This window comes from Equus caballus, chromosome 3 (assembly GCF_041296265.1).
Source record: "Equus caballus isolate H_3958 breed thoroughbred chromosome 3, TB-T2T, whole genome shotgun sequence".
In the NCBI taxonomy this organism is placed as follows: domain Eukaryota; kingdom Metazoa; phylum Chordata; class Mammalia; order Perissodactyla; family Equidae; genus Equus; species Equus caballus.
In genome coordinates, this window is record NC_091686.1 from 29,659,446 (window position 1) to 29,680,973 (window position 21,528).

The 21,528-nt window shown below is 44.7% G+C and overlaps 1 protein-coding gene across 4 annotated transcripts in view; it reads left to right on the forward strand.

Moving 5' to 3' along the window:
• Positions 1 to 1,094: 1,094 nt before the first annotated feature.
• Positions 1,095 to 21,528, forward strand: part of HSD17B2 (hydroxysteroid 17-beta dehydrogenase 2) — a 62,789-nt gene continuing 42,355 nt past the window's right edge. For 2 of the 4 annotated variants that reach the window (XM_023637383.2, XM_014738466.3), the window contains exons 1-2: positions 1,095 to 1,190; positions 1,370 to 2,649. In XM_023637383.2, the coding sequence (XP_023493151.1) occupies positions 2,385 to 2,649 (265 nt within the window). In that variant the 5' untranslated portion in view covers positions 1,095 to 1,190; positions 1,370 to 2,384. Of the gene's footprint in view, positions 1,191 to 1,369; positions 3,675 to 21,528 lie in introns of those variants that run through there. The other 2 variants (XM_070262103.1, XM_070262104.1) reach the window with 1 other exon arrangement.

Sequence of the window (21,528 nt, forward strand, 5' to 3'; positions counted from 1 at the left end):
TCAGGGAACCCATGTGGATGTTTGGCTCCAGCCCCACTGTGGGAGCCGCTGACCAAGTGCCAAGGCCCCCACTGAAGAGCTGTAACCAGTCCTGCACCCTCACCTAGAAAGCCCTCTGACACTCCTCCCGAGCTAGCTTGACTGACTCCTCCCAGCTGGTGAGGCCACAAGGCCCGTGAGGGGTACCCGCAGCCGGGACGGGTGTGAGCAGGGCTGACAGGAAGGAATGGCGTTTGTAGAGGGAGGGAGATCTCAGATCTAGCCAAATCACATTCCAGATTCTTACCTCTCAGCTTCCTGGCCTGGAGACAAAAATACCACCCCACCTTAGGGGTCCGCGCAGCCGGGAGGGCAGGCAAGAGGTGCCACTGCCCTACTGAGACCCCCCCACGATGGCTTTACTGTCACCTCTTTCGGTCCCCCAGCACACTATGGTCCACAAGTCACTGCTTCCGCCCAGTCTCTCTTGGGTCTTGAGACAGCCGTGTACCCAAGTGGGCTCCCTTTACAGTTGGACTGGCTGGGGGCGATTCACCGAAGGCTCATGGGTGGCCAGAACCAGTTTCCCAGACTCCCTTTCCCAAACCCTACCTTCTTATGGGACAGGCTGCTGCGACGTCCCTCCGAAGTCCTGCCTTCCCCATACATATTGTCCGATCGGAGCCCTCTCCCCTTCTCCTCCCTGCCCCTCAGCACGTGCCAACTTCAACCATCTTTTGGGACAAGTGTATATGCCACGGGGCACTGTACGTTACTTCTCTAGTTCTTATGCTCTTGCTTAAAAAACATGACTTGCCAGCATTTATGAGGCTGCTTCTGGTGTGCCAGGCAGGAGGTGCTAAGTGCTTCACGTCGATATTTTTCCCATTTTTACAGCTGAGGAGAAGTGGTCTAGGGGATAGAATGACACCCCCCCAAGAGTGCCTAGTTAGTGAGTAACAGAGCTCAGATGAGTCTGGAGTGCAGGTAATCTGATCTCAGAGGCAGATCTTTTCTTGCCTCTCCAGATAGGCCAACGCCCAGCCTTTATCAGAATTCTGTGTCCCTCCCAGCCACGTGCCTGGTACATGCAAGGCACACCATCCGCCCAGGTGGGACAGAGCCCTCTTGGGGATCTCATCATTGTTGCCGGTGGTCAGTAAGGTGTTGAGGATCCAGAGTGCTGGCTTTTGAGCCAAGAAGTTGTGGAGGTGGGTCGGGATTCACTACTCTCATGTACGTAACTTAGCCTCTCCCAGCCTCAGTTGTCCTTTCTGTAAACTGAGTGTAATAATACCCACCTTGAAATGCTTTGTAGGGTTCAAATGGGGCTTGAGTAGGGCAGGGCTAATATATAATGTACCGATTGTCTTTTATTTTTTGCCTACAGCAGGCAGTAGAGTAGAGCAACTAAGAGCACAAAACTCTGAAACAAGGCGGCTTGACTCCATTTCTGTGTGGTCTTGGGTAAGTCTCTTAACCTCTCTGTGCCTCAGTGTCCTCACCTGTAAAATCGTGACACTAACAACACCTACTTTGTAAGGATATTGTATGCAAAGAGACTGAGCATATTGACTGTGGAGTGCCAGTGTCTGGAGCAGAACTTGGTAGAGAATGGGGTCTCAATAAAGAGAATGAACAAACAAATAGTTGAACACGATCTCTGGCACAAATAGGTCCCAACAGATATGGGCCATTATTGGTTGCATTATCATTGTTATCTCTCCCTGGCATATCTCCCCTCCCTCTGGCAAGACCCAAGCACTTTGCATCTGCCAAGGATCTCTTCCTCTTGTCCTATATTCTCTCTCCATCCAACCCTTCGCCTGCCTCCACTGGGAGATGGCGGGAGTCCTGCGGACAGGAACAAAAACCAGTCATGCCTTCTCCTTCCAGAATTGATCTTCCAAACCTCACTGATTGCCTGGATTTACACACACACACACATCTCTGAGTCAGAAGGACTCAGACAGACACACCACAGGCTCCTAAATGGGACCAGTGTTTTCCTATGGGTTTAAGGGTTTGTTATTTGCTGTTCAGATTGAGTTCTGTCAATTATTACCCAACTGGTTGTCCCTCTAGAGTCATTAAAAAAATAATGGGTTCGTGTTTGCTGCGGGTGAGTATGCGTATGTGTTGTACGTGCAGGGGGCGTGGGGGGAGCAATGGACTAGGAAGCGTGCTGGGACTTACATTAACCTGCACACGGCTCTGAACTACCCCCCAGGAAATGTGTGCCTGCATAAGTATGCTTAATCCACGCTCATTCAAAGTGTGCCGGGGCTGTTATCTCCGCCTCCCTTCTTGCCTGTCCCTTCATATAACCCCGGCTGCCTCCAGCCAGTCTTTGCCCACTTGACTTGCTGGCCCTGAGCACACAAAGGTGCAACGACTCTCTGAGAATGAGTCTTTTCTGCTCTGAGACAGTGGGGCTCTGCCTGGCTGTCACCGTAGTGCTGGGAGGAGCAGTTCTTTGCAAACTGAAGAGCCCAGGGCAGGAGGGGAGAAAGGTGGTCTGCTTGGTGGGCCTGTGGGGAGGGGCTTGCCTGCTCAGCCTGTCCCTCTTCTGGGGCTTGCTTCTCTTCTCCCTGTCATGTTGCCTCATGTATACTTACTTATCCGGCCAAGAGCTGTTACCTGTGGATCAAAAGGCGGTGCTGATCACAGGTAAGTGGACAGACTGCGACCCTCACTCAGGGCAGCACCTGGCACTTGCTCTGCCTTAGCAGGACTTTTTCAAATTAGGCTTAAAAATGAAATCCTTGACAGAGAGCAAATGCAAGCAGACCTGCAAGTGTCTTTCACTGCACCGTTTTGGTTTGCTTTCTTCAGGAGGTGCACCTGACGGGACTGGTGGCGGGAGAGACCGGGAAGGCGAAGAGCATCTAAGCCACAGTTTTGTTAATTTCCCAGGATAAATAGGAATCGGCAAAGCTGTGCCATTTTGTGCGTTTCATTTTACCCAGGAAAGTCCCATAGATTTCTTTAGGCTTAAACGGAATTTTGTTCTGAGATTAATGTTTGACGGCGTTCTAGACTTGGGCTCTTACTCCCTAGATGTGCAAGAAACCTTACAAAGCCAGGTTCTCCTTGTATTTTGCTGTGTTTTTTAAATATTGAAGGTGGAAATTGTGTAATTTGCCCGGGGTTCTGTCAAGAATCTTTGGTCTTCAAATCTGTCATTAGCCTGCCGATGTTTCTTAATTGGATCAAGAAACAGTTGCTTGTTAGCTCAGCTGCCTGCTTTTTTCCTCTTTTGTGTTTTTTTTTCCACTGCAGGTGTGAGGCCAAATTAAATTCCTGCGTGTTGTAAAACTGGTTGGTTTGGCTGCAAAGTTTGAACTTGGATAGGGCTCTAATTAGGATTATCCAGCCTTATCCCAACCCAGAAAATTCTTCCAAGATAAGAACATTAGTTCCAGAATCATTTGCGGGGAGGTCATCACGCCCCACCCCAGCCTGAGGCCACCATCCACTGGGGTGAAAGCAAACAGGGGGCGCGGATGGAAGTGAATCAGAGGTTCTCTCAATTCCCTGAGAAGTGGTCTCTAAAGCGACTTGTCTACTTTTCCTTTTCCTTTACCCTGATAAAGAAATTCTCTAAGACAAAATGCAAGTTGGCACTTGTTGGAATTTTGAAGTGCTGCGGGAAACAAGCTTCTTCAGCGAAAGCAAAACAAAACAAAACAAAGGTAGAAAACTCTGTTGATCGGTGGGATGTTTATCCACGTGAATGTCTGGTATGACCTGGAATCGTGCATCTAAAAGATTGGCTGGGTTTTCCACTTTTTTGCTAGAATTCTCTGGGTGGGCTGGGTGAGCATCTGTAAGAAGAGTCTAAATCCTTCTGTTCTGTGTGTAGTAGCAAGTACTCATGGTCTTAAGAGCAAGGCCGGGTCGAATCTATTTTTTTGTACTTTTTCTCTTGTGTGCAAGAAGACAGAACAATTAAGCATGTTAAAATAATAATCGGGATGTCGTGGCTGACTCTAATGAAACGTGATCTCCCGGAGGGTCTGAAAGTTCCTGGGAGCACTTCAATTTCAGGGAGCAGCACTCCTAAGGCTAATAAATAAGAATACTAAACCCTAGGATAGACTCAGGCAAACTTCAAGATAATTGGGAAAACAGGAATCCTTTCTTGCTTGTTTATCTTGTCAGTTTTCTTTATCCTCTGTGTTTGAAGATGTAGGCATGCAGAAAGGCACAAAATACACACTTCAGTCAGTTAGCCCACACCAGCCATTGAAATGTCCTGACTTGTGTGCAGTGGCATGGAAGATGACTGATTCAATTAGGCAACTCATGCCGCGACTGATCCCTCAGTAAAATGCTTACCAATCAGCCAGCTTAGAATTAAGAAAGGAAGCACATACATTTAAGGGTGACTGAAATGTTCCTTTGAGGTTCTTTGCTATCTTCAGGAGGAACGCTCCAGGTGTAATACAATTCTGCACAAAGTTTCAAGACCTTTATACTCAATGGAGAAATTTAAAATGAATCCATTTAGTTAGATGAGAACTCACAAAAAAATGAGTCACTGTGACTTGGAATAACTTTGTTTTAGGTTGGCATGTGTCATAAATTGGGACACATTTTAATGTGGGGGAGGGGCAGGGAGAAATGTGGTGGTATACATTAAAAGCCATAAATATTATTCCTTTATCGGATGATTCAAGATTTGGAAACGTCTCTTAAGCAAATAATCTGAAATATGGAAAAAAGGTAGACAGAACAAAATGGTGTATTCACAGAGCTGTTCAGGATAATCTTATTTAAAATTGTGAAATATCAAAAGCAAAATGGTGACAAATTATAGTGTAACAATGGGGAACCATTAAAAATGACAACCACAGGCCTGTGTGACAACATGGATAACTGGGCTAGAGGAGAACATGCAGGAGACCTGAGTGTTTGAATAAGGCTCCAACCACACCACAGGAATAGGAGAAACACTGGAAGGAAACAGTTTTCGAATGGTTGAGTTAGAGTGATGGGTTTGTTTTTCCCCTAGAATTCCTCTAGTGTGGTTATATTACTTATATAGTAAAAACATTTTATTTTTATTTATTTATTTTGAGGAAGATTAGCCCTGAGCTAACTGCTGCCAATCCTCCTCTTTTTGCTGAGGAAGACTGGCTCTGAGCTAACATCTGTGCCCATCCTCTATTTTATATGTGGGACGCCTGCCACAGCATGGCCTGCAAGGTGCCAAGTCCGCACCTGGGATCCAAACCAGTGAACCCTGGGCCTCCGAAGCGGAATGTGCGCACCCAACTGCTGCACCACCGGGCCAGCTCCGTAGAAACATTTTAAAAAGAGATCGCATTAATAGGATAAAGCCCATTTTGGTGCCTAGTTGATTATAGGCCCGGGTGTAGGACAATTACTAGGACAAGTTAAAAAAAACCTTTTCCTCTTTGAGTCCCTTATTTCATTTTGCCAAGATAGTCAAGGGTCTTTTGTCTCAGAGATATATAATTGTAGTAAGAAGAAGGAATAAGCAAGCCTAGAGTGTTTGAGATACAGCGGCCATCCAGTTTTTAAAATGACTATAAAATTAGTGAAGAGCAGGCCCATGTGATTGCAACAGCGTCTCAAGCACAATATCGTGGAAAAAATGTTGAAGTGTGAGATGCTTGGGTTTGCATTCTGCGTTTGCATTGCCTTGGGCTGGGTTCTCTGGAGGCTGAGCTTGAGACGGGGATCTGTGCCAAAGGGATTTCTTAGGAAGGTTTCCAGGGAACACTGTTCTGGTGTAGGGAAGATGGGCAGGGAAGGGGAGGAGGCCAAGCAGGTGTGCAGCATCAGGGGAAGTCTGCTGAGAGTCACGTTGGCTTACTCACCCGGGGAAAGATCTGGAGGCAGTGGGGGTCACACGTGAGAGCTGTCTGCATTGCCGGCCAGCGAGCTGTAGCCCTTATACCTGTACACCTGTCAATCATTAGTGAAGGGCTGTTCCCCCCCTGCAGTGGTGGGGAGGAGAGGAAGCTTAAACTCCAGGCCCTTTTGGCTCTCTGTGCCACTGGTAAAGTGATCACTGGCATCCTGGGGAAGCCCTCGGACAAAGTCACAGGTGCTGGCTGCTGGAAGTGAAGCGCACTTTGGATTAGCGTGCACGAAAATGGCCGATGGATCCGGGCGGTACCTTATCTGCTACATACCTCTTACTAGCTGTGTGGTCTTTGGTACCCAGTTTTGTGCTTTTGAACTTCTGTTTCCTCCTCTGTAAACTGGAAATGATAATACACACACACACACACACACACACACACTCCTATAGATGGAATTAGTGGAGGAGAGAAAGAGAGAGGGAGAAGTAGAGTGAGTGGGAGTTGGGGGGGTGATTTTGTGTATTGGGGTGATACGGGGAAAAGTTGAGGAGTGAAGTTAGGGAGAACAAAAGGAGAATAAAAAGAAAAAAGGAAAAGACTGACAAAAAAGCGGAGAGAAGGAACATTCACTTATTCATTCAACAACTACTGATTGAGGACCCGGTATGTGCCATGTACGGTCCAGAAACAATGGGAGAAGAAAATTAAAGACCGTGCAATTGTTATGCTGTCAAGGGATGGGATCAAAGTTCCTAGTTTTCCTTGATCTTGGACCCACATTCACTGGGGTTCCTTCTTCCTCATCCCAGTTTGTGCATTGTCCTTCTCAGCCTACCCTTTGAACTTGGTAAAAGATGCAAAGGTAACTATGATTTTCTATCCTCAGGCCTTTCCTCCTGGCTCCTCTAGTCTTTCTTACCCACCTAGAGGGTTAACTACTGATTTGGCATCTGCTGTGTGCAGGACACACACCTGGAGTGCTTCACTGTCCAACAGGAGAGATGTGGCCATACATAACCATAGGCATGGGACGAGGTAAAGAGGGTACCTCCAGGAGGATTCCCAAAGAGCCGTGGAGCCCATGAGTGGGCACAGCTCCTATGTGGGGGGCTAGGGAAAGCTTGACAAAGGAGGGACCTTGTTAGGAATTTAAAAGTAGCTTGCTAGAGGGAAAATAAGGTCTTCCAGGCTAATTGGTTAAGCAGCTACTACACACAAAGCTGGCAGTCATTAAAACTTGTTGAATTGGATAATTTTCAATTGGAATTTTCAAAACTAGGTACAATGGAGGATGGATCAGGGAAGGCAAGAGGGATCTGTTTTATGTGGAGGTCTTCATTTTATGCTTCAAATGATGGGTCCAATGTGATGGGTGACCCCTTCTGGGACTTATTAAATAGTTCAATTAAAGTTCTAAAATTGAATACTGTTGGCATCACCTTGGGATTTGGGCTCCTTTTGATTTGATGTTAGATTATGGAAACGGACAAACATTGACAGTGGACTATGAGACTAAGAGAAATAACATCTTCATGCTCAGAGCTTTACATACCTTTTATATTTTATTCTTACAACTCTAATAACTTACATCTTGTAAACGAGGAACGATGTGTCCAAAGTCACTGAGCTACTAAGTAGCAGAGATGAGACTAAACCCAGATCAGATCCATCTGTCACCTGAAGCCATGCTCCCAACCTCTGTCATTATCAGTGCTATAGCCACAGTTACTAGTAGCCTGTAAAGATTCCCAGCATATAAAACATGTCCATTCAATCGGCAAGTAAATATTTGACATCTATTATGTGCACAAGGTTCTGCTTGATACAGAACTTGGCAACTGATTGGGTACAAGAGATGCAGATCAGATAAGATAAAATCGAGGTACCATGGACAGGGATAGGGACGTTTGAAAAGGGTGATGAAGCCATAGGGTAAGTTTGACTTCAGGTTTGAGTTGAGGGCAGTGAGAGGACAGTGCAGGTGGAAAGTCATTGGCATTTGGAAATATAGAACTAGACCTTGGTTAGGTTTGAAGAAGGAGACTGGAGAAACACAACAGAGTGATGGTTAATGGAGCAACGGAAGAGGTCTTTCAAGTATATAGTCGTGTGTCGCTTAACGACAGGGATACTTTCTGAGAAACGCTACTACACACCTAGGCTATATGGTACTCATCTTGTGGGACCACCATCGTATATGTGGCCCATCATTGACCGAAACATCCTTATGTGGCATGGGACTGTGTAGTAAGGAATTGATATAATCCTCAGTGAGCCTATAATCCAGTTACTCCATCAGATTTTTTTTTTTTGTATAAGCATGTATCCTCATTCCTCATTCAGTTTAAGCTTTACCTTAGCCTTCTACAGAGAAGCATAAAAAGATGTTGTTAACCCAGGTGATTCTGTAAAAGTTTGAATGGTGGTTTCATTAGGCATTCTAGATGGGGTGCTCTGGTTGGGGGAAATTCTCATGGAATGAAAGTCTCCCCAAATATCTTGCAAGCTGTTTGAAGGCAGGGACTAGGTCTCTTTTGTGACCATGTAACCCCTTCTCAATCTCTGAGCATATTAGACCCAATACAATGTCACTGAGTGAATGGACCAAGTCAGTGAAATGTCCTCCCCCTTTTGTGGTCATTGGCTGGGCACAATGGAATTGTCCCAATCTGCCCACTTGCTTAGGTACTTATCTCTGCTGGTTCTTTTTGCTGGGGTCACCTGTAAAGAAAGGGCAGAGTGACATGGCTGAGTTGCGGAGGCCCCAAACACATCATTGTGATGACTTGGTTTTAAGGGTGCTCCTACTTACCCAAGATGTGGCACAAACGGACATCCTCTGGCTCCCACCACGCTGCTGAAACTGCTCTCCCAAGGGTCACTGGTGCCCTCCTAGTCACCAGAGCTTGACCTCTCCTCGAGCACTGCTGACCATATTTTTCTTCTTGACATGGCCCCCTTTGCCTTTCAGGATACTTCACTTCTGCGCTCCTCCCTGAATTCTCTGTCCCTGACCCTCCAGGTTCTTCTTCCTACCCGCGCCCCTAGGGAGCCCTCTTGCCTCTGTCCTTAGTTCTCTTATCTTGCCACATCCTCTGCTGTGTAAGTCTCACCTGCTCCTGTGCTGTTAATGGTCTCTGTGTGAGGACTGGAAAACCGGTAGTTTAGTACACCCAAAACTCTTTTCACCTCCTGACTCATATTTCCAGGATTTTAGACTGAAACTTTCAACTCAGCGTGTTCTTAAATAAACGTATCACCTTCTCTCTTATCCTTTTCCTTTTCTTAACTTCTCTGGTTCCCACCTTTTCCCCAATTCTATCTATTCCACCTATTTCCCATCTCTGTTTCCACTTCTTTGCGTCAGCCACTTTCTACAGATTCTTTTCTCTCCCTTTTTGATGATTTCTTCATAGATTCATCTTCCTCTGTCTACCTTCCTAAATGTCACCATTCTCTACACCTAACCCTCAAATTCCCGTGTTTTCCTTTAGGGTCTCTTTACACTCTCACATTCTCCTGTAGTACTCTTGTTTCCATGTGTATCTTCCCTTGCCACCATATTCTGGTGATGATTAATCTCTATGTCTTGCCCAGACTTGTGTCCTGTACTCTGGACCACATATCCACTGCTTCCTGAATGTCCCAGGATCCACATGTCCCTGACTGCACTCATTAACATTCCCCTAAATCCTGCCATTGCTCCAATAGTCTCTACTCTGTTGATGGCACTATCATCATCCACCCATCAGCCTGTCAGGGAATTCACAGTACATCTTTGATTCCTCCTATCAATCTGCCCAAATCAGAAACTTCAGAGTTCTCCTTAATTCTTTCTTCTCATTCTTAGCCAAACAGGGCAGCACGAGGTTGATGATCAGGTAGTCAAAGGATGAGGTTGCTAAAAGACCCCTAATTCTGGAAAGAGAAGAATGAGAGTGAGCATGATTGCAACAGAATCATGAGAATGGAGGAAATATGAGATGGAGGGAATCACTTCCTCAGAACCCTCCCACCCAACACCCACACCTTTCCCACTTAAAGTTTGAGAGAAGCTTCTAGAATAAGCCACAGGAAGTATGTGTTCAAACACAGATAGTAAACCAATAAGTCATCTTAGGGGAACATTGTCGTAGGAACAATGGTGTAGGGTTTGGGGTCCTGTTCCCCAGGCAGGGTCTGCCTTCAGTCTCTGCTGGCCTGCTCCACTCGTTATGAGTCAGTTGTGATGCTGGGGGGAAATAGTGGTGAAGGAGAAAGAACACCCCAGTCAGCTACTTTGGGCTTTACACAAGTCAGAGATAAACTTCATTTCAACCAACTATCTCCCAGTCTTGAACGCCCTTTTCAGAATCATCCATTGACTGGGGTTATTTGAATAAACCCAGTGATGGAAAGCTCACCACCTCTTCAAGGAAATACTTCCATTTTTATACAATGCTAATAGTTGTAAATATCTTCTAATAATGAGCCAAAATATGCCTCCCTGGAATATTCATCAAAGCACTTAGTTCTGCCCTTAGAAGTCACATAATCTAATTAAAGCACTCTTTTGCATGATAACCCTTGAAAAATGCGAAGAATGCATCATATCATAGCCAAATCTGCTTTGAACTACATTGTCTCATTCCTTTACCATTCTTCCCATGTCTTGGTTTCCAGAACTTTCACCATTATCCTCAGTCTCTTTTGGACCATTTCCAGTTTCTTGACATTCCTTTGAGACATTGACTCAGATTTAACATCATGTGCCACCTTGGTATGAGCACTACAGACCAGACTGGAACTAACGAGGTGAAATTAAATCAGAATAAATGCAAGTTCTTTCATTGGATGTTGTTGCTTTGTTTGGTGAGGTCAATCCATAATCCCCCTTTTTCCCCAGCTGAGTTCAGAACCAGTTGAGACAGACAGGGAAACAAGGCAGGTGGAGATCAGGACGTCAGCTTTATTCCTGATAGAAGCATTGGATTAAGTGTCTTCAAAGTGTAGTAATAACAGTGCACCCATTCAAGGCAGGGTTGAAAGTCTCAAGCCTTGCCCACAAGGTAGGTCTTGGATGGGGCAGCTGGGCTATCACAGCCCAATAGCACAGGCATTTTGCGGGCTAGGAGATTCCCAAGGAAGAGAGGAGAGCCTCCATGTGATGCTCTGAGCTCTTGAGTTGTCTCCTCCACTTCTCAGTCCTGATCATTTGCTCTGAATTGTCCTTTGGGTTCTTCTGTTAGAAAGAGAAGAGACCTTTATGTTGGGTGAGACGTTCTTGTCCAGTTCCTTCTGTCCAACTCACCAGATACTTTGCTCCACCTTCCCAGGAGAGGAGAAAGCAGGAGAGAGAGGGGCCAGGAGTGTCACACTGATAATTATTCTTCCATATTAAAGGAAGCACAGGAAGTGAGGAAGAAGCGATCCCCCTAATCTTAGGTTCAGAAAACCAGCTCTCTGGATGGAAGATGCTGTCTCTAAACTGCAGCTTGTGTGCCAGAGGTCTAGGCAGATTTGACTGAAACTTAAATGGGGTCAGTGGTGAGCTGTTTGCCCACAACTCTCTTCACACACACACACGCACACACACACGGCTTCACTCTTAAGATTCAAAATGTCTAAATGAAAGTGTTAGACCACTCACTAACTCCGGGCTCTTGAGCAAGCAGCTTCACCTCTCTGAGGCTAATTTTCCTCATATGTAAAATGAAAATCATGATCGATACTTTTTCTCAGGATTAAACAAGATTATGAATATATATGTGCTGCATGGCATGTAGTAGGTGATTCATGAGATATAATGATTTTTACCTTTTCCTCATCTTGTCCAGTCTATTAATCCCCTTTGCAAAGAAGACAAAAGCAAAATTAGAGTTTGGTATTTCTGTCTCCATGCCATTCATGAATGCTACGTCATCAGCCTCATTCACTGGTGCCTTTGTTCTTTCTCATTAATACCATCACTTGACTGGCAAGCTCTCTTTCTGTAGTTAACTTGTTTCTGCAGACCTCAGTCTAATCTAGGTTTTCACTTACAGATGCTTTTCTTACAGATGGGTAGGGCTTCTCCCATGTCAAGACCCTTGGTTCTATGCTGTGTCTACCCTTGTTTCTTGCCTCTTTAAGCCCTGACCTTATCTGAGGGTTTCTCATGCGACCACTCTAGTCTCTTGAGTTTTCTCCCATGATTCTTCTCAGTCTTGATCCTTTATGCTGAGTTGTCTTTTCAGTTCTTCTATTAGAGAGAGAGTCTTTTGAGGGCATTGGAACATGGAGACCTTTGCTCTGGGCAAAATGTTCAGCTGTTGTCTTTCCTCGTGAGTCTCCATCTCTGTATGAGACTCTCAGGCTGTGGAGGATAAGGGGTCCTGAGAGGGACGACGATTTGTAATTGATTTGAGCTGTGCTGGAGCCATAGCTGCATGTTTTCACATTTCATGCTTTCAACAACCACTTGTCGATTGCCTACTGTGCACACTTGAGATACAGTGGGGAGCGAAGACAAACAAGGCCCTTGCCCTCAAGAAGCTTAATTCTAGTGAAGGAAGACATGAAACAAGCAAACCAATACATAGGTAAGATAATTTCAGTGCCGCGAGACTCTGATGGCATGGATGGTGGTTTCACGGTGTTCCTGAGAAGTACGTCAGAAACTGTGTCAGGCACTGTGATTAGCACTTTCCATGCCTAATTTTATTTAATCTTCACAAAGGCCTTATAAGATAATTTGTAAAAAATTATGAAAAGCTTTAAATATATGAAAAGTAGAGTGAAGAGGCCCACATGCCCAATATCCACATTCTAGAATAATAATGGTCATGATATCAATGAGATAATTTCTATTATTAATCCCATTCAAAGATGAAGAAATGGAGGCTTTCAAGAGTTTACATAACTAAGGTCACATAATGTGAAGTAAGTAAGTGTGGTACTAGAATTCAAATGCAGGCTATTCTATCTTTCTTTTAGGTCAAGGAGATGATATAAGCAGTGCAGACAGGAGATTGACATGTGTGCCTTCTCTGGGGGAAAGGGGCAATGACTGCCAAGTGTTTCAGATCTGCTAAGTGGCCCCCAAGCATCTTTGGCTTCCACATTCAGACCCAGGGTCATACGGTAAAGTTGGCTTCCAGCAGTGGAAGGAGAGCTCTATCACCCATCAAGGCTCACCTTGGCATTTCAGAGAACCTCGGGGACTGAACAACTAGGGACTTCCCTGGGGTTTCTCTCCAATAGCAGAGCTGTTATGTCTCCAATGAGAAGCCATCAGTGCCTTGTGCAAGATGCCTTCTCATTGTTCATGGAGCCCATCACTGTTTTCCAAATATTCCCAGCTGTGCTCTTGGCCACCTCTAGGTTATCACTTCAAAGCCTGCCCTGTGTACTGTTGAGTTTGGTGAAGTTTTGGGAGGAGCCAGAGAAGATACCATTTTCAAAGGAGGATTTTCAAAAGGAGCGCTATAGTTGATAGTGTGGAAAGGGGATTGCAATCCATTCATTCATTATTGCATGAATAATTCTTGAGCACCTCTGTGCCAGGTACTTGGAATACAGTGGCAAACAGCATGCGTGCATTCATTACATTTAATAAACTTATAGTGTAGTGAGGGAGATAGACAAGAAACCAGGACATTAAAAGGCAATGCAACATGTGAGAGTTCAGAGATGTGGGAAGAAGAAGGAGGAGGTAAGATCACCCAGAAGGCTGGGGCGGGGGCCGTGAGTTTGGAAAGCAAGCAGCTAATGGGGGGACTTCATGATGGAAGAATGGGCAAACTTGCTGGCTCACTGGATCTTCGTAGAGAAGAAGAGGAGAGACCCACTAAATGTTGGACTTTCCCTACCGTAAACCTCGTCAAAGCCCTTTGTAATTCCTCTTGACTGTCTGTTTTGCCAGATGGATTGTCACCTCCATGAGGGTAGGCAACGTGTAAAGCATGGTGCCCACAACAGGCTCAAGGAATGAATGCATGAAGAAATGAATGTAGACAATTATTCTGAGGGTCTGAGAATGACTTTTACTGCTAAGAGAAACAACAGGTTTTGAGAGACTGAGGGGAAAGAACTGACTTTGAGAAGAAGATAATGCTTTTTGTCTGAGATGTCTTAAATTTGAGATGCCAAGTTTGTATCCAGGTGGAGGTCTCCAGATGAATTTGGAGAAGTGAGGCTAAATCCAAGAAAGAGCCCAAGATTGGAGATAAAATTAGGTTAGTCTTCCACATCGATAAGACAAATGAAGTTCTGGAAGCTAAAACGACATCTGAGCCAAGAATGTAGACAGAGATTAGGACAAGGAACTGGGCAGTGGAGTCCACTCAAATCTACAGGCAGGTAGATCTGGATGCTGTAGGATTCCAAGGAAGAGGAAAGTTCCAAGGAAGAGAGTTATAAATAACATCCAACACGGAGGACAGATTGAATGGGATGACAAGATGCCTCTGGATTCAGTGCCTTGGGGGTACTGATTAGAGAGAACTGTTTCAGTAAATGGAACAAGAAGGAACCCCAACGCAGACAGTGTGGAGATGATGTTAGTGCAACTCGGAAGTTTTGAGAACCCTGGTGGAACAAAAAACGATCAAGATGAGAGATTAGCACTAGGAAATAGTGAGATTAAAAGAAGTTTTGGGGAGGGAGAAATTTTGGGGAGTGATTTTGGAGGCCCTAAAGAAAGGCCTCACTGAAGACGTTGACAGTGCCAAAAGAATTGTGGCAATTGATGAAGTAGGAGGTTATTATCCAAGAGATAAAGAAAAGGTAGAAGCCACTGAGTGTCTCAGCTGTCGTTCTAGTTGGTTTACAAGACTAATATGCCAAGCTATTGGTGAAAAAGGCAATTTACTTACATAGTGCATCTTCAATTGTTTGTGGTGCCGCTTATGGTTACAGTATAGTTAGGAGAATAAAATGAAATAAGGCATGCAAATGTTTAATACTGTGCCTGGCTGCATAGTACACAATCGATGAATACTACTGCAGGAAATTGGAGAAGACGAAAGACAATAAAGCAATCAGAGAAAACATCATGACAGAAATCATACTAGCCATTTTCTGGACAGAAACAGTCTCCACGTTGGCCTCTGAGCGCTCTGTCACTGCCAAGTTAAATTAGATCTCTCTTGTATATGACATTCTCATCACATTTCTCAACCTTTATGAGTATTTGTTCAATGTCTTCTTCCTACCATAGCACTGCTTCTTAATGGAGGCAGTCTTGCTTCCCAGGGGACGTTTTAGCAATGTCTGGGGATATTTTTGGTTGTCACAACTGAGGGGCATGAGAACATACTACTGCCATCTGGTGGGTAGAAGCCAGGGATGCTGCTGAACATTCTACAATGCACAGGGCGGCCCCCACAACAGAGAATTACCTGATGTCACATGGCAATAGTGCTGAGGTTGAGACACCCTCTCCTACAGTGCGAGCTCCCCGGATCAGGGGCCATGTCGTTTTCGTTGGTCACGATATCCTCAAGTGCCAGGTACAAAGCAAGTCACATCATGGATGCCCAATGATAATAAAAGGAAATGGGGATTGAACTGGATTTTAAAGAATAGGCCAGGCCTGAATGTATTTTCATCTGCTTTGAGCACACAGTGGCAGAGGGTGCTGGGAGTTTGTTTTGAAAGAAAGTTCACAAAGGAGATTGCAAATACTCTATCCCCAAAAGGATGGAAGACGTGAAGCAGCCGTGGAGCTTCACCAGGAGACTGACATTGCTACAAACACGAGAGTCCCAGGACAAAAGGCCTGGAACTGCTGGCAACACAAGAACACCCAAGACTATGAACAATTGGTTGTTTTGACGCATAGAATTCAGCCACCCGCTGAAACAGCAGAGAGAGAATTTTAAATAGACACAATCTAGAGAGTTCCTTTGATAAGGCAGAAAGATGAGGCTTCTGAGCCTGCTGTGGCTGCCCTGCACACAGATAAGGTCTCCACCTTCGGGCAGTTCCTCGAGTCTGGCGGATATCAACCATCACTGTGCATTAGGATCGCCTGTGAGCCTTTTAAAGCACACTGATACTTGGGCGCCTGCTTCCAGAGCTCAGGTTTACCTGATCTAAGGCATGTGACCTGGGTGTTGACATTTCCTCAGAGCACCTCCATCCCAGGTGAAGCTAAAGCGTAGCCCTTCGTTGAGCATGAACCACAGCTCAAAGCCGCATGTAAGCAATTCCCCTCTCCAGCACCCATACACCCAATTCCACTGGATGTCTCAGACTTTATGCATCTGAAAGTGAGCTCTTGATTGAGCTCCTGGGCTCAGTCTTCTCCATCTTGGTGAACCACACTACCTGGCACCCTGTGGAGACCAGAATTCGGAGTCACCCTTAAGCTCTGTTCTCCTCCTTCTTCCCCCAGATCCAGTTCATTCCCAGTGCCATAACTGCTGCTTTCAGAGTGTGTCCTGATACACCCACCGCTCTCCTGCGCCACCTCTGCTCTAGGCAAAGCTGTCGTCATTTCCTCCGGGGCTGCTCCCAGCCTCTGGGATTTCACTCTTGCCCCTCCAACTCATTCTTTGTAGAGTAGCCAGAGCGTCCCTCTCTGCTTTTCCTCGCAGCACAGGCTTTGGCTGTGAATCAGGTGCAGAAGTCAGCAGAAGGAGCCCACGGATCAGTGAGTTAGTGACTTGGATCACAGAGAAAAGAAGCGAAGTCAAATAGAATTAAGAGTCGGGGAGATGTGGAAGAGGCACACAGTCCAAACAGGCTAAGATGGACACAGTCCTTGTGCAGAGTCTACGGAGGAGGTAAGAGGTCATTGACATCACCATCATTTTTCATTCTCCTGAGTTAAAATACAATGACAGAGATTGCAAACTAAGACAACAAATACCGCATGACCAATGATAAATTTAGCAGACTGGGAAAAGTTCATAAGGCCGGCTGTGGACTCTGAGTTCCCCACCAGGCTGGAGGCCCCTTGAGGGCAGGGAGTGGGTCCATCTCAGTCACCATTTTAGCACGAGCACCCAGCCCAGTGTGGGGCAGAGAGAAGCTGAGTTAATGAATGGAGGGACACTTTGGTTGGGGCTGTCTTCTAAAGATGTTCTGTATCAATTCTGAAACTGTGCACTTGACCTGTGTGCTTGTCCCTGGAGAAGAAGCTTCGTCTCGGGTTGCTGCTGGGGAACTAGCACAGGGCTAGACAGAGGGAGGGCCCGAGGGGCAGGGTATTCCCTTTGCCTTATGCAAGGAAGTTCTAACCTAGAACACATAATCATAGGTAGAAGTGCACGGTTATGCTTAATTGAGCAGATGTTCCTGATGATCAAAGTGACTGAGATATCACGGAGTCACCGTGTCCCATTGAGTCAAGATATCATCTGCTTGAGTCCATGTTCTACACACTGTCAGAGGTCCATCCACGCTCTCCACAAGAGGTTCACAAATTCCCAAGCTTGTCTTTCTCCACGTCTTCTCTGGCTCTGATTTCTGATGAAGGTGACCTCTTGTTCTTCTCCCTGTTTTCAGCCAAAACATATAAGAGTTCCTTTTCCTTAATTACTCACCCTCAACCCACCCACACACATGCACACACAAAGAAAGTCACACACACAGATCAGCTGACAGAAGTAAGCTTTCCGGAAAATTCAGGGGTCTTCTGTTATAGCAGACACTGTAGATATTAGATTGCCTTATTCTTTTTTATATCTTTCTTTTTATTGAGCTACAATTCACATACCATGAAATTCACCCTTTAAAGTATACAATTCAGTGGTTTTTAGTATATTCGTAAGATTATACAACTGTCACTACTATCTAATTCCAAATTATCATCACCCCGAAAAGAAACCCGTAACCACGAGCAGACTGCTCTATTCTTAAAATATGACTTAGTCATTTCTACCAACTTAACTTCCAAACCTCCTGACATGTTGCTTCCCATCCCCACTCCTGTCTCATCTCTTTGGAGCGTCACTCTTTGTCCTTCCTCGTTAGTGTCTTTAGTGGGAAAGGAATAGTACACGGCAGTGTTGCCCAATAGAAGCATAATGTGAGCTGCGTAATTAATTAAAAGTTTTCTAGTAGTCACATTTAAAAAAAGTATAAAAGAAACAGGTAAAATTAATTTTAGTACTGTATTTTATTTAAAGCAGTATATCCAAAATATTATCCTTTCAACATGTAATCAGTGTCAAAGTTATTAACGAGGTATTTTTCATTGTACTAAATTTTAGACGATTTGTTTGTGTTACTTCCTGAGAGAAGTCTTCTTTGACCTGCCTCCTCAAGGCAGGTCCCTCCCTTTCACCTGAATTACTCATCACAGCATTCATTTTAGTTCCTTTGTAGCACTTACCACAATTCATAACTTTCTTTTCTTTTTTCTTTTCTTTATTTTTTGCTGAGGAAGATTCATCCTGGGCTCACATCTGCTGCCAATCTTCCTCTTTTTTTTTTTGGTATGTGAGCCTCCACCACAGCATGGACACTGACAGACGAGTGGTGTAGGTCCATGCCTGGGAACCAAACCTGGGCTGCTGAGGCAGAGTGTGTGGAACTTAACCACTAGGCCACTGGGGCTGGACCATAATTTTCTTTTTTATATCATGCATGTACTGTCCGTATCCCACACTGGACTGTAAACTTTGTGAGAACAGTTCTACGGACTGAATTGTGTTTCCCCCAAAATTCATATGTTGAAGCTGTAACCCCCAATATGATGGTATGTGGAGATGGGGCCTCTGGGGAGGGATTAGGTTTAGATGAGTCATGAGGGTCGAGCACCCATGATGGGGTCAACGTCCTTATAGGAAGAGACACCAGAGCTCTCTCTCTCTCTCCCTCTCTCTGCCATGTGAGGATACAGTGAGAAGGCCCGCAGTGAGCTCTCCTCCTGCAGGCCAGGAAGATGGCTCTCACCAGAACCCAACCTTACCAGCGTCCTGATCTCTGATTGGACTCCAGAACTTTGGGAGAATGGATTTTTGTGGCTTAAGCCATCCAGTCTGTGGCATTTTGTTATGGCAGCCTGAACTGACTGATACACATGGGGATCACATCTATCTTCCTCACCAGTGTGTCCCGAGTGCCTAGCACAGTGCCTGGCACATAGTATCAACTCGAGAAAAACTTGGCAAATGAATGAATTCATAAATAGATATGGATGTCAAAAATTAGCAAGGTGTAGCAATCGGTACTTGGACGGCTCACCTAGAATATTATCCACTGGGAGCATTTCTTTCTGAGGATTGTCACCAGACTTGGAGATTGTCCTCCAAGGAATGGACTACAAAACATGGATTTGCTTGTAGCCATGGTTCAGGCAACTAATGCTGAAACTCACTTCTTTTGTCTGTGAAATGAAAGTAAACAAATTGACCCTAGGCACTGTTTACTCCTTCAACACATATAGAGTGTCTATTCCAGCACTGTCCTAGGTGCTGCAGATTCAACAGGGAACAAAGCAAGGTTGTTGCCCTCACGGAGTTTGCATTCTATTGGGGGAGACAATTATTTAGAAATTAATGGACCAATATGTAATGTAATGTCAGATAGCGGTAGGAAGAATGAAGAAAATTATGGAGATATTTTAGGTAAGGTGTTTAGCACAGAGTCTCAGATATAATAAGTGCTCAATAAATGGTAGCCTTTTATTTCACTTTTATTATTCAAATTATGATTTACGGCACAGTATCTAAAATGATCCTTTTAAAATCCAAGTCAGTTCATGTCACTCCTTTGTTCAAAACTTTCTAATGACATCTCATCATTCGTAGAATAAAAACCATAGTCTTCACCATGGTTTAAAGCAGGGTTTCTCAACCTTGGCACTGTTGACATTGGGCTGGATACCTCCTTGTTGTGGGGCTGCCCTGTGCATTGTAGGATATGAAGCATCTTCATTTGACTCTATGCGCTAGATGCCGGTGGCACCACCCAACTGTGACAACCAAAAATATCCCCAGATATTGTTAGATGTCCCCTGGGGGGCAAAATCACCCCAGTTGAGAACCATTGGCTTAAAGGCCCCACAAGAAGCAGCCCAGAACTACTGTCTTGATCTACCGCCTATCATTCTCTTCCTCACTTACTCTATTCTCATCAAAATGACCTGGTTCTTCCTCAAACAATCATGTCCTTGACTGAGAGCCTTTGCACCTGCTCTTCCCTGTGCCTGGTGCAGCCTTCCCTGGGAGACCTGTTCAGCTTGTCCCTGCTCAGAGATGCCTTCCCTGATCTCCATACAGAACATGGCATCCTCCTCCCCAGTCACTGCTCTGCTTCATAGCACTCATCACCACTTGACACCATATGCATTTGTTTGTTTCTTTATTGAATGTATCCTATCTCCCTCTACAATGTAAGCTCCACAGGACAAGGACATGGGTGGTCTCATGTACTGCTGTACCCCCATGATCTAGAAGAGTGCATAGCACATAGCCAGTGCTTAAGAAATATCTGTTGAAAGAATGAACTAATGAATAAATGTATGAGTATTAGAAGACAGGCAGGAACACACAGGATGGAAAAAGCAGGACATGTGAGAGATGATGAAGCAACCAGCCTGACTGTAATAAAAGATAGGTCCTGAGGTTGTGCTTGGTTGGGTGTGAATAAATTATGGAAAACCAGGCAGGGCACTTCACCCATTACCTATCAGACAAGTGGGAGCCGGAGTAGATTCATGAGTAGGGGAGAAATGTGATAAGGATTAAGCAGAAATTAAAAACCTGAATCCAACTAGAAAACAATGCAATGAAAGCCTGGACCCAGCTAGAGAGTAACACAACGTTTTGTGTGTAAGCAGGGATGGCAAATAGCTTTCCTCTCCTGTGATATCTCTGGTTGGTTAAGAGTGTTTGGGCAAGTAGCTTCTAAGGAAGAGATGGAACAATGATTTGATTGTTTGATTGAGCCATGTTCATGGTGGCATTAGAAGGGTGTGATGGCAGGGGTGTCAAGGGTTTGCCATCCCTTTTGGAGGAACTAGGTCAATGGCAGTGATTGTTAATGAAACAGAAAATAGAGAATTTCTGTAAATCAGAGATCTCTTGGATTTCTGGGTGGTATTTTGGTCAAACTTGGCAGGTAGAATCTCGCACCAGTATGTATTAGAAGCAGCCGAGTGAGTTTTTGGCTTTGTGTTGGCAAGAATAACACCCTGTTAGTCAGGAAACACTATTCCTATGAAAAAGACCCCAGAGACATTATTACAGCAGCTCTTTGTAGATAAAACTATAGATAATGATGGTGAGGAGGAATTAAGCCACCTTGGGATAATGGGACAATTGCGCTTCCTCTCTGGATATTTTCCATTCTTTGTGTTACGTTAATCTTAAGCAAATTTACTTTTTATGGAGTAGTGTGCTATTTTTTTATGTAATTGCTTAACATGTTTTTACAGGTACTACTTCACTTGTAAACTTTCTTGTGAAATATATGGTTGAAACCTTTTAAAAAAATTCCACTAACCAAACCACATGAAAACATAGCAGAACGAATGAAAGAATCCAGCCTTAAAAAGGACTAATGTACGATTTCATTTATTCAAATTAAAGATCAGGCACAACTGATCTATGCAGTTAGAATTCAGGAAAGTGGTAACCTATGGGGTGGGGCTGACTGGAAGAAGGCACGAAGGAGATTTCCGGTGAGCTGGTAATGTTCTGTTTCTTGATGTGGGTGCTCGTTGCATGAGTGGGTTTACTCTGTGAAAATTCATCCAGATGTACACTATAAAAAGTAGATAAACACCTAAGGAAGTTTC